The 12,883-nt window shown below is 52.4% G+C and overlaps 1 protein-coding gene across 7 annotated transcripts in view; it reads left to right on the top strand.

The window, feature by feature from the left end:
- Positions 1 to 314: 314 nt before the first annotated feature.
- Positions 315 to 12,883, top strand: part of LOC142466467 (uncharacterized) — a 68,779-nt gene continuing 56,210 nt past the window's right edge. For 2 of the 7 annotated variants that reach the window (XM_075571433.1, XM_075571436.1), the window contains exons 1-3: positions 315 to 471; positions 3,328 to 4,974; positions 6,459 to 6,670. Coding sequence is in view for 2 of the 7 variants with exons in the window: in XM_075571436.1 (XP_075427551.1) it covers positions 6,524 to 6,670 (147 nt within the window). In the remaining 5 variants the exon portion in view is untranslated. The remainder of the gene's footprint in view (positions 472 to 3,327; positions 4,975 to 6,458; positions 6,671 to 12,883) is intronic. The other 5 variants (XM_075571434.1, XM_075571437.1, XM_075571431.1 and 2 more) reach the window with 4 other exon arrangements.

Here is a 12,883-nt window from a genome sequence, read left to right as displayed (position 1 = left end):
TATCTGACCCCGTAACGCTACGCTTGAACGAAGGTGTTTTGTTATTGATCACCAGAATTCCTGATTATGCTGTTGTATCAATTAACAAAATAATGTAATACCTCTAGGTGTCTATCACCTTGTGTGTAATATCATTGAAGACAGACTGATACCAAAGTGAGGGGGGGGGGGGGCAGGTAACTGAAAGAAAATAGGTAACAGAAGGTAGAAAACAACTTTACTGTTGTGCACAGAAGTTTCTTTCACTTATGTTACACAGAGGGATAAAAGGAGGGGGAGGGAAACCGCAAGGTTCCTCTTATTGCACACAAGCAGTTAATTGCAGACGTTGGTCTCTGATACTCAACACTCAATAGTGCTTCATTTTGCAAGGGAGCTACAAGGTTCCTGTTACTGCCTAATAGCCTGCACAAAGATATACTCAACAGGCAATATTACAGCAAGACTGATATTCCGCACTGAAGTTAACAGGTCAGTTACTGTGTAGCAGAGGGAGAGAGGGGGGTTTGTGTGTGATGTATACATAGGGATGCTGAGAAGGAGAAGGACCAGACAGAAAGAGCAAGATGTTTGTCCTCTGTGCCTCCACCAAAGGGACCTCTTGGTTTCTCTCCTGCTATCCAGGTTTGACCGATGTGTATGTATTATGTCCGTCTAAATTGTTGTATCATGGTCGTGTGCGGTGGTTGACTGTTAATTTCGCTTAATGCTTATGTGAGAGAGGATCGGGACTGTGTGTGGATCAGCGGACCTTGGCACACTGAGAGCTCATAGATACTAAATTGTAATGGTAGAAACAATTGAAAATATAGTTTTAATGGTAAATAATGAAAATAAATGGGCTAAAGAACGTAGATGCGACGAATACTAATGGTTGGGAATCAAAGATTATTGAATCACGAGTGTGATAAACATAGATGAGGAATCTTTATAGGATACCAATCCCCTTATATCAAACTAATAAATACTTTGGAGGGGCTATAGTGCTACAAAAAGCACAACATGGTGGCTCCGGACCAAGGTACCTGCACTTGGTGTAGTTAAAAGAGTACTTGGTATGATTTAAGTTAATAGTCACTTACATATAGTATGCCAATATTAAAAGAGTGAAAGGGGGAGTCTCACATCCCCATACCCCTCATGCACAGTCAGTATGGAATGGCTCTCTGAGTGTCTGATCAGGACACACACATATGAGCCATTAACCTATAGGATATATGATAATTCCGCCAGATGTGTAGGAATATATCACTGTTTATTAGAGACTGGTCATAGATCAACAAATTGATGTATCCCCAAAAAGAGCTGGTATCTTGTTAGTACTTGGGGATATCTCTTCCTATTAGCAGTTTAGCTTATAGTACAGTAGGTTAATAGTTTCCAAATAAGTTAACGTATTGTATCAGTAGCCTGCATACTAATGTAGCGTGTTTGTTCAACCACAGACTTGTAATGGCAGTAAGAGAAAGCTGCAAAGTATGCAGCTTGTGTGTGCTGGGAGAAAGAGCAAAGCCCCAGGCAGAATAGCTGCTTGCTAGGTTCCACCAGTAAACAGAAACTGATCGTACTAATGTCCCTACTTAGATAATTATACCAATATAGAGCACTAGTTCCTAGTAAATAGCTGTGTCTCAATGTGAAATCAATATATGAACATCTGAAGAACTAACTGAGTAAGGTTAAAATCAAAGCACAGGCGCCATTTTGCGCGCATTCACACGCTTTCTCAAGGCGAGGATGAGTACAGGGAAGAGCTATCCCCAAGTACTAAGAAGATACCAGCACTTTTTGGGGATACATCAACTTGTTGATCTATTACCAGTCTCTAATAAACAGTGATATATTCCTACACATCTGGCGGAATTATCCTATATCCTATGGGTTAACGGCTCATACGTGTGTCCCCTGATTAGACACTCAGAGAGCCATTCCATACTGACTGTGCATGAGGGGAATGGGGATGTGAGACTCCTCCTTTCACTCTTTTAATATTGGTATACTATATGTAAGTGACTATTAACTTAAATCATACCAAGTACTCTTTTAACTACACCAAATGCAGGTACCTTGGTCCGGAGCCACCATGTTGTGCTTTTTGTAGCACTATAGCCCCTCCAAAGTATTTATTAGTTGGATATAAGGGGATTGGTATCCTATAAAGATTCCTCATCTATGTTTATCACACTCGTGATTCAATAATCTTTGGTTCCCAACCATTAGTATTCGTCGCATCTACGTTCTTTAGCCCATTTATTTTCATTATTTACCATTAAAACTATATTTTTAATTGTTTCTACCATTACAATTTAGTATCTGTGTGCTCTCAGTGTACCAGGGTTCTTTATTCTCTCTCTGTTCTCATCCCATATTACCCTGGGAGTAGCACCATACTTCACTACTTTGACTAGCTGAGCAGGGGTCCCGTCCCCATCCCCGTCCTTTCCCCTCTCCCTACCCCCTTAGTTATATGAATATTATAGATAAGAGGAGCCTACGATGCCCACACTATAAAACGGCCACCATATGGTTATACCTCTACAGTAAACAATCAAAATACAAAACTGTGTCAGTTAAGGTTTTGGACGACCGACTTGTCGCTTTACAACACCCGATCCAACAGTTTAACATGCACCCTTTATTGTACAGGATATACGATCACACGGGCTGTTTTGTCCACGTTCGACACAGCGCCAAACAATTTAAAACGCGATTTCCCAAAGGACCACCGCTTTTTGCGACCCTCTTACAAATTGCCCGACAGGAAGCGGTTAAGACGGAGGTTTGTCTGTATTTAGCCATTACTCGCGGTTTGCCACGGTCCCTGGTCTTGCTTTTGAACGACAAACACAAAAGCAAACACGCGTTTTCGTATATTTTGTGCGATGTTGCTGGGATGTGGAGGGAATGCGATAATAACTGCGCAAAGGGATTGTTGTCATGCTGGAACAAAGTGTTGGTGCCCGGCAGACCCATCACGTCAGTCGTGTTGGACATAGATTTAAACCGCAAATCCGCGGACCAGCTGCCGTAGATTATTACGACGCTGTTGCCGACACCTTTTTTTCCACCATGATCGCGGTGTTGACGCGGCACGTGGTAGCCGCTCTCGCATACGAACACGTGGGTCTTTTACCATATAGAACCACGCATCTGATGTGAAAGTGAGTTTGCGCATTCTGTGGCGTTTGCTCGTACAACTGTGTGGGGTTTTAGGCGACGTGTCTGTTGTATTACGGAAAACGCACAATGTTTTGTTGCAACGCGATACCACCAACCCGTTGAATCAATACGTGTTGGTTGACAATACCGATGTTCTTTATTTTACAGATCTCGTCACGAACAAGTGGGCGTGTCAGGCAGATGTCGATTTGCAACAGACCAATACATCCAACTGCTATTGGACCTACGACAAACGATGTTCTTTCGAACCCAGTTACGCCGACCATATAACGTGTCTGACGCGGTCTGCTATCGGTTTGAACAAGACATCGCGAACGTCCACGGTCTCGCGGGGTGCCAACGCGGCGCCCGTCTTAAGCGCAACTCCGTCGTCTGTGTCAGTGGTCTCGCAGGGCGCCAACGCAGTGTCTGTTTTAAGCGCAACTCCGTCATTCGTGTTCGCGGTCTCGTGGGGCGCGAAATCCTCCTCCTTGACCACGGGATTAGATCTCGCTCCCAGTAGGTATGACAAATCTATCCGTCTACCTTTATGCGATAAACCCGACGGGGGACGGTTTCAGTTTGTGAAATCGTACAACAATTTCGAGACGTACGAGCACGAGTGGCTCGAACCCGTGCGATACCCGACGGCGACACTGTCTTCGCACGTGCTGTCATACAGACAGCCGGTCCTGCCGCACGGCGCCGCTGTGAAACGTATCGTTTCGCCGATCGCGTAGACTCCGTGCGACGTTACAGACGGCGCCGTACTAAAGTAGAAACTAGTTTAAACATACGTCGTGATATGTTTACGTGTAAAACGTTAGAGAACGGTACGGTTGTTATTAACTGTGTTAAACCCTTTCACTGTTTTATCCACAACAGGACACATAGGCACGCCAGGTGTTACTTCAAATTAACAACGAGACATTTGTATCTGTGTTGTTTTAAAGAATACGCCAAGTCGAGCGATGTGTATTACATGTTGCAGTGGAGCGGCGACAAGTACCGAATGGAACGTATGTACCGATTAAACAATGTAACAGATCTTAATCTTGTTTCGTTCTCTCTCGTGTCACCGTTTCCCTTTCGCCCTTCTTCAAAGAGCGTGATATCAAGAGATAAAATATAAGGGGCTTCACCGGTGCCGAATGTGTTATGTGTGTGTGCGTGCGCCGATTAACCTGTAGTTGTATTAACGTTTATCCAATGCAATGTGGGTTGTTTCTCCTATCTTCTCAACAGCACTTTGCGAATCATCAATGGTAGGTAATTTTTTGGGTTTTGACGATGCACTGTCACTGTGTATAATTCTCTGAAGGTATAGTTTGTCTCTTCTTCTTCTGACGGAGCACCAATGTATGTATCGTAATTTGGTATACCGTGTACGGGGTAATGTGTGATTATTGTCAACGTTGAAGTATATAATTGTTTATCCGGTGCGAAATATATTACGATGTGTGTATAATATATATACTAACACGTCCCGGCTTCTTTGTAGATATACTTAGGCTTGCTGTACACCCGGGACCGTACACGAGATAAGTATTTTACTTTATGGCTATCGAAAGTTTGTCTTGTCGCCGTGTCAGGTTTAGTTGTTGCGCCAGATACTCTAGGGACGCGAATATGTTTGTAGGGAGAGTCTTTAATTTAGTGGTTAGGTAGTTAGTTTAGGGAAAGGCGTCTCGTGTGCACGTTGTCACGTGTGTGTTTGGGGAATAGGATCTTTCTATGCTCACCAATGTTATTTTGTCTCCCATCGTAGGCTCCGCGCACGGACGTCTCGTTGTTTCAGACAACACCCATCGGAACGTAATTGTTATAAGTGTTGTGCAGAAAATCACTATGTGCAAAAATGTTATTGTTGTTTTTTTCACATTGACAATCAGTAAAGTAAGATTAAGCTGTTTATAATTATGTGTGTAACGCTGATCATTGCCGGAAGGTTTCGGTGGGGCCGCGTGCGCACGCTAACAGAAGGCTTCGGTGGGGCCGCGCATGCTAACAGAAGGTTTTGGTGGGGCGGCGTGGGCACGCTAACAGAAGGTTTTGGTGGGGCCGCGTGCGCACGCTAACAGAAGGTTTCGGTGGGACCGTGTGCGCACGCTAACAGAAGGTTTCGGTGCGGTGGCATGCGCACACTAACAGAAGGTTTCGGTGCGGTGGCATGCGCACACTAACAGAAGTTTTTGGTGGGGCCGCGTACGCACGCTAACAGAAGGTTTCGGTGGGGCGGCGTGCGCACGCTAACAGAAGGTTTCGGTGGGACCGCGTGCGCACACTAACAGAAGGTTTCGGTGGGGCCGCGTGCACACGCTAACAGAAGGTTTCGGTGGGGCCGCGTGCACACGCTAACAGAAGGTTTTGTTTGGGCATTTGTGCACTGGCCAGTGGTGTCGTATATCGGGCACTTGTGCGTCTGTAGCGATATTACAGCAACGGGCTTCCATGGTGTCCCGTCCGTTGTTTATATCCTATTGGCGCCGTTGCCCGTGATAACGCATCGTGGCCTAACTGAGCGCCGGTTGTGGTTGTTGCCTTCCGACGACGGTACGACACGTGCGGACGTGTGTTTTGTAGTTTATTTTTTTATAGGGGCTGACCGCACCTTGCAGTTGAGCCGTAGCTCCTCGGGTGCAGGGGCCCTAGGCGTGTAGGGCGGGGAGGATAACGTCTGTGTCGAGCCTTGCTCCCGGGTATATCTGAAACCACAGATAGCTGTGTTGTGTCGAGCCTTGCTCCAAACACGAGTTAGAGGGCGCGGAGGCGGGTGTGGTCGAGCCTTGCTCCTATTGCCTGCCCGCCCTGGTGTGATTTAGTAGAGCCGGTTGCTCCTATCACCCACAACAAGTTAGATGAGTTCAGGGTTAGCGAGCATAGGGCGTTATCGCCGCATCACAGGGTGCGGTGGTGAGCCATAGCTAGGTTTTTTTCCTCACACCGGCACGCTGTAATGCACATACCCCACCTCCTCGGTTGTCCGGTGCGGACCGGCTCAAATCACGGCGTACGTCCCAGGTGCAGCGATGAAAAAACCAAATGATGACATGTAGCTGATCTGTATCCATGATGAGATCGCTCACACGCTGATGGTTTTTTTTCCCCCTTCGCCTGCGTACAATAAGTATACGAATAAACGATTTGAAACGTGTCGTCTCTTTCATTTTAATGTCCTTTTTTAATGTTACAGTCGGGCGTCCCCTATTCTGGGAGGTGGCGTGTCTATGATTTGCAACAAGTGTGCATTCCAAGTACGGTTATATGCAATTGTTGGTGACCGTGTTTTTATTTAACAGATCTTTACCGGCGGCGGTGTGGACATGGATCCTGTACTCAGATCGGTATTTACGCTGGTTGATATATGGAATCGCATATATACGATAAAAGAAACTACCCACAGAAATGCCAGGAAAGCGTTGGATATAACCCTACATTTGATCAGAGAACACCCGCTCATCGGCCCGCCGGTTATCGATTGACAGACGTGTCAAGAACTGGTACTTACGCGGTATGGGTTTTGTTTAGTGCAGTAGTTGGGTTTTCGGTGCAGTAGCTGTAGACGACGCCCTTTCCTCTTTGTGCTGTGTGCCAGTTATGATATATCTGTGGTGAGTTGTGCTTGTTGGGTTTCCCGTGCAGGAGCTGTAGATGATGCTTCTGCTTCCTTGTGCTGAGTGAGTTATATATCTGTGGAGGTGAGTTTTGTTTGTTCTGTGTTTGATATTCTTCACTGAACATAACTGTGTCTCTGTTAATCCGGTGTGGAACATCTCACAGACAGCACACCTCCCTCCTAAGCAGTTGATCCACAGATTCTGAATAACATCAAATAAATAATTAACAATACATTTGGATTTTATTATGTTAGTAAGGGTGCCAATTGTATGTGTTTCGTAATTACTACATTGCTATTCTGTTAACGCTGGTTCAGGCAGATAAAACAATCCGTGGGGGTCGCGGTGAGAGTGTTCGAAGACAACGGTTTTAACATTTCAACGTGGTTAAGCTGCACGCATATCGGTACGTGTCGCTCACAAATAATATCCTGGTGCTGTTTAACAACCTGGAGATGTCGCACCGCGTGGTGTTTCGGGGCACGTCGTGCGGCACGCAGGACTCATAATACGCTCGTTCTCCACCGCAAGCACGACCGCCTCTAGAACCGTGAGGATGGTCGCGTCTCCCTTATCCGATAATTAGTCGGCGTGCGATTTATCCGCGTACCCCTCTATGTGCGTCATATGGTTTTGTAAATGCAGGTATAGAGAATCCATGTTATTAACGGTTTATGGGCACCGCGTATACGCACGGATTCCTGCTGTCGCTCGCTATACGGACTCAGTCCTATACCCAACACTCGGCCGTGCAATGTTACACCTGAAAACGCGCGCGCATCTATCTATATATTTCTCAAACCGTTGTATGCGTGTCTTTTTGTCCTGTGTCTCCCTGTCCCTAGGGGCAATCGCATTGGACCTTTGGACCGTCACTCCGCCTCAGGCCAATGAGATGGCTCCCTTGGCCCGCCCGCCCCCGCACACCTCTCATTGGCCGGTGTGGGCTAACAGTGTCTCACACACCCCTGTGCCCCCCTCACCGCAAACCCCAGCCTCCCCTCACCGCAAACCCCCCCACACCCCCTCACCGCAAACCCCCCACCCCCCTTCACCGCAAACCCCCCCTCACCGCAAACCCCAGCCTCCCCTCACCGCAAACCCCAGCCTCCCCGGTGCCAAGCCTTCTCCACCTCACCTCTCTACATGCCGCCAGCAAAACTCACGCCGCCTCTCACACGCCGCCGCCTGCCCACTCGGCTCTTCTCCTCGGGGCCCCGTATTAGCGCCAGGAGCGCCAGCAAGCAGCTAACATCCCCCCCCACCGCCGAGCCGGGAGCACCGGGTGGCGCAAGGAGGTAACCTCCCCCCCCCCACAACATCCCCCCGTGGCCGGGAGCACCGGTTGTCGCAAAAAGGTAACCTCCCCCCCCCCACAACCCTCCCCGCGGCCGGGAGCACCGGGTGGCGCAAAGAGGTAACCTCCCCCACCCCCGCGGCCGGGATCACCGGCTGGCGCAAGCAGGCACCACCACCATTCCCCCCTTCACCTCCCCTCACCTCCGCCCCCCGTTCGCAGCAGGGCAGAGGAAAAAGCAGAGAGGGGGGGGGGGCACACAACAACAACAAACTGACTGACACACGAACTGCCTGTCTGAAACACACACAGACTGACTGACTGATACACACACACTGACTGACACACACACTTACTGACACACTGACTGACTGACACACACACACACACACACACACACACACACACACACACACACACACACACACACACACACACACACACACACACACACACACACACACACACACACACACACACACACACACACACACACACACACACACACACACACACCACACACTGACTGACACACCCACACCACACACTGAATGCCACACACACTGACTGACACACACACACACACACTGACTGACACACCCACACCACACACTGACTGACACACACACTGACTGACACACACACACACTGACTGACACACCAACACCACACACTGACTGACACACACATTGACTGACGCGTGCTTACTCACTGACTGGTGCACGCACACACTGACTGACACGCGCACACACTGACTGACACGCACACTCACTGACTGATGCGCGCACACACACACACACACACACACACACACTGACTGACGCGCTCACACACACTGACTGACGCGCGCACACACTGACTGATGCGCGCACACACTGACTAACGCACGCACACACACTGATTGACGCGTGCACACACACTGACTGACGCGCGCGCACACACACTGACTGACGTGCACACACACTTACTGACGCACGCACGCACACACACTGACTGACGCACGCATACACAGAGTGCCTGAGACACACATACTGACTGACGCACACTGACTGCCTGACACGCGCACACACACACACACACACTGACTGACGCACACATACACTGCCTGCCACGTGCAAACACACACACTGACTGGCTGACACACACTGAATGGCGCGCGCACACACACTGACTGACGCGCGTGCACACACCCTGACTAACGCACACACCTGAGATACACATACTGACTGACACACACACACTGACTGATGCACACACAAGCACTGACTGACTGCCACGCGCACACACAACCCCTTACTGACGCGCACACACAGAGTGACTGACGTGCACACACACACACCGACTGCCTGCCACGCGCATGCACACACACCCTGACTGATGCACGCACACACCCCCTGACTGACGCAAGCACACACCCCCTGACTGACGCACGCACACCCCCTGACTGACGCAAGCACACACCCCCTGACTGACGCAAGCACACACCTCCTGACTGACGCACGCACACACCCCCTGACTGACGCACGCACACACCCCCTGACTGACGCAAGCACACACCCCCTGACTGACGCACGCACACACACCCTGACTGACGCACGCACACACCCCCTGACTGACGCAAGCACACACACCCTGACTGACGCACGCACACACCCCCTGACTGACGCACGCACACACCCCCTGACTGACGCATGCACACACCTCCTGACTGACGCACGCACACACCCCCTGACTGACGCACGCACACACCCCCTGACTGACGCACACACACACCCCCTGACTGACGCACACACACACACCCTGACTGACGCACGCACACCCCATGACTGACGCACGCACACACCTCCTGACTGACGCACGCACACACCCCCTGACTGACGCACGCACACACCCCCTGACTGACGCACACACACACCCCCTGACTGACGCACACACACACACCCCCTGACTGAAGCACGCACACCCCATGGCTGACGCACGCACACCCCATGACTAGCGCACGCACACACCCCCTGACTGACGCACACACACACACCCTGACTGACGCACGCACACCCCATGACTGACGCACGCACACACCCCCTGACTGACGCACACACACACACACCCTGACTGACGCACGCACACCCCATGACTGACGCACGCACACACACCCTAACTGACGCACGCACACACCCCCTGACTGACGCATGCACACACCCCCTGACTGATGCACACACACACACCCTGACTGACGCACGCACACCCCCTGACTGACGCACGCACACATCTCCTGACTGAAGCAAACACACCCCCTGACTGACGCACGCACACACCCCCTGACTGACGCACGCACACACACCCTGACTGACGCACGCACACCCCCCCTGACTGACGCAAGCACACACCCCCTGACTGACGCAAGCACACACCCCCTGACTGACGCACGCACACACCCCCTGACTGACGCACGCACACACCCCCTGATTGATGCAAGCACACACCCCCTGACTGACGCACGCACACACCCCCTGACTAACGCACGCACACCCCCTGACTGACGCACGCACACACCCCCTGACTGACGCAAGCACACACCCCCTGACTGACGCACGCACACACCCCCTGACTAACGCACGCACACCCCCTGACTGACGCACGCACACACCCCCTGACTGACGCACGCACACACACCCTGACTGACGCACGCACACCCCCCCTAACTGACGCACACACACACACCCTGACTGACGCATGCACACACCTCCTGACTGACGCACAACATTCACCATGACTGACGCACGCACACCCCCTGACTGACGCACGCACACACCCCCTGACTGACGCACGCACGCACACACACCCTGACTGACGCAAGCACACACACCCTGACTGACGCATGCACAACCCTGACTGACGCACGCACACCGCCCCTGACTGATGCACACACACACCCTGACTGACGCACGCACACACCCCCTGACTGACGAACTCACACACCCCCTGACTGACGCACACACACCCCCTGACTGACGCAAGCACACCCCCTGACTGACGCACACACACCCCCTGACTGACGCAAGCACACACCCCCTGACTGACGCAAGCACACACCTCCTGACTGACGCACGCACACACCCCCTGACTGACGCACGCACACACCCCCTGACTGACGCAAGCACACACCCCCTGACTGACGCACGCACACACACCCTGACTGACGCACGCACACACCCCCTGACTGACGCAAGCACACACACCCTGACTGACGCACGCACACACCCCCTGACTGACGCACGCACACACCCCCTGACTGACGCATGCACACACCTCCTGACTGACGCACGCACACACCCCCTGACTGACGCACGCACACACCCCCTGACTGACGCACACACACACCCCCTGACTGACGCACACACACACACCCTGACTGACGCACGCACACCCCATGACTGACGCACGCACACACCTCCTGACTGACGCACGCACACACCCCCTGACTGACGCACGCACACACCCCCTGACTGACGCACACACACACCCCCTGACTGACGCACACACACACACCCCCTGACTGAAGCACGCACACCCCATGGCTGACGCACGCACACCCCATGACTAGCGCACGCACACACCCCCTGACTGACGCACACACACACACCCTGACTGACGCACGCACACCCCATGACTGACGCACGCACACACCCCCTGACTGACGCACACACACACACACCCTGACTGACGCACGCACACCCCATGACTGACGCACGCACACACACCCTGACTGACGCACGCACACACCCCCTGACTGACGCATGCACACACCCCCTGACTGATGCACACACACACACCCTGACTGACGCACGCACACCCCCTGACTGACGCACGCACACATCTCCTGACTGAAGCAAACACACCCCCTGACTGACGCACGCACACACCCCCTGACTGACGCACGCACACACACCCTGACTGACGCACGCACACCCCCCCTGACTGACGCAAGCACACACCCCCTGACTGACGCAAGCACACACCCCCTGACTGACGCACGCACACACCCCCTGACTGACGCACGCACACACCCCCTGATTGATGCAAGCACACACCCCCTGACTGACGCACGCACACACCCCCTGACTAACGCACGCACACCCCCTGACTGACGCACGCACACACCCCCTGACTGACGCAAGCACACACCCCCTGACTGACGCACGCACACACCCCCTGACTAACGCACGCACACCCCCTGACTGACGCACGCACACACCCCCTGACTGACGCACGCACACACACCCTGACTGACGCACGCACACCCCCCCTAACTGACGCACACACACACACCCTGACTGACGCATGCACACACCTCCTGACTGACGCACAACATTCACCATGACTGACGCACGCACACCCCCTGACTGACGCACGCACACACCCCCTGACTGACGCACGCACGCACACACACCCTGACTGACGCAAGCACACACACCCTGACTGACGCATGCACAACCCTGACTGACGCACGCACACCGCCCCTGACTGATGCACACACACACCCTGACTGACGCACGCACACACCCCCTGACTGACGAACTCACACACCCCCTGACTGACGCACACACACCCCCTGACTGACGCAAGCACACCCCCTGACTGACGCACACACACCCCCTGACTGACGCACACACACCCCCTGACTGACGCAAGCACACCCTCTGACTGACGCACACACACCCCCTGACTGACGTACACACTCCCCCTGACTGACGCACGCACACACACCCTGACTGACGCACGCACACACACCCTGACTGACGCACGCACA

This window comes from Ascaphus truei, chromosome 15 (genome assembly GCF_040206685.1).
Source record: "Ascaphus truei isolate aAscTru1 chromosome 15, aAscTru1.hap1, whole genome shotgun sequence".
Classification (NCBI taxonomy): domain Eukaryota; kingdom Metazoa; phylum Chordata; class Amphibia; order Anura; family Ascaphidae; genus Ascaphus; species Ascaphus truei.
Note: the sequence above shows the minus strand (reverse complement) of the source record. Positions and strands in the feature narration are given on the sequence as shown.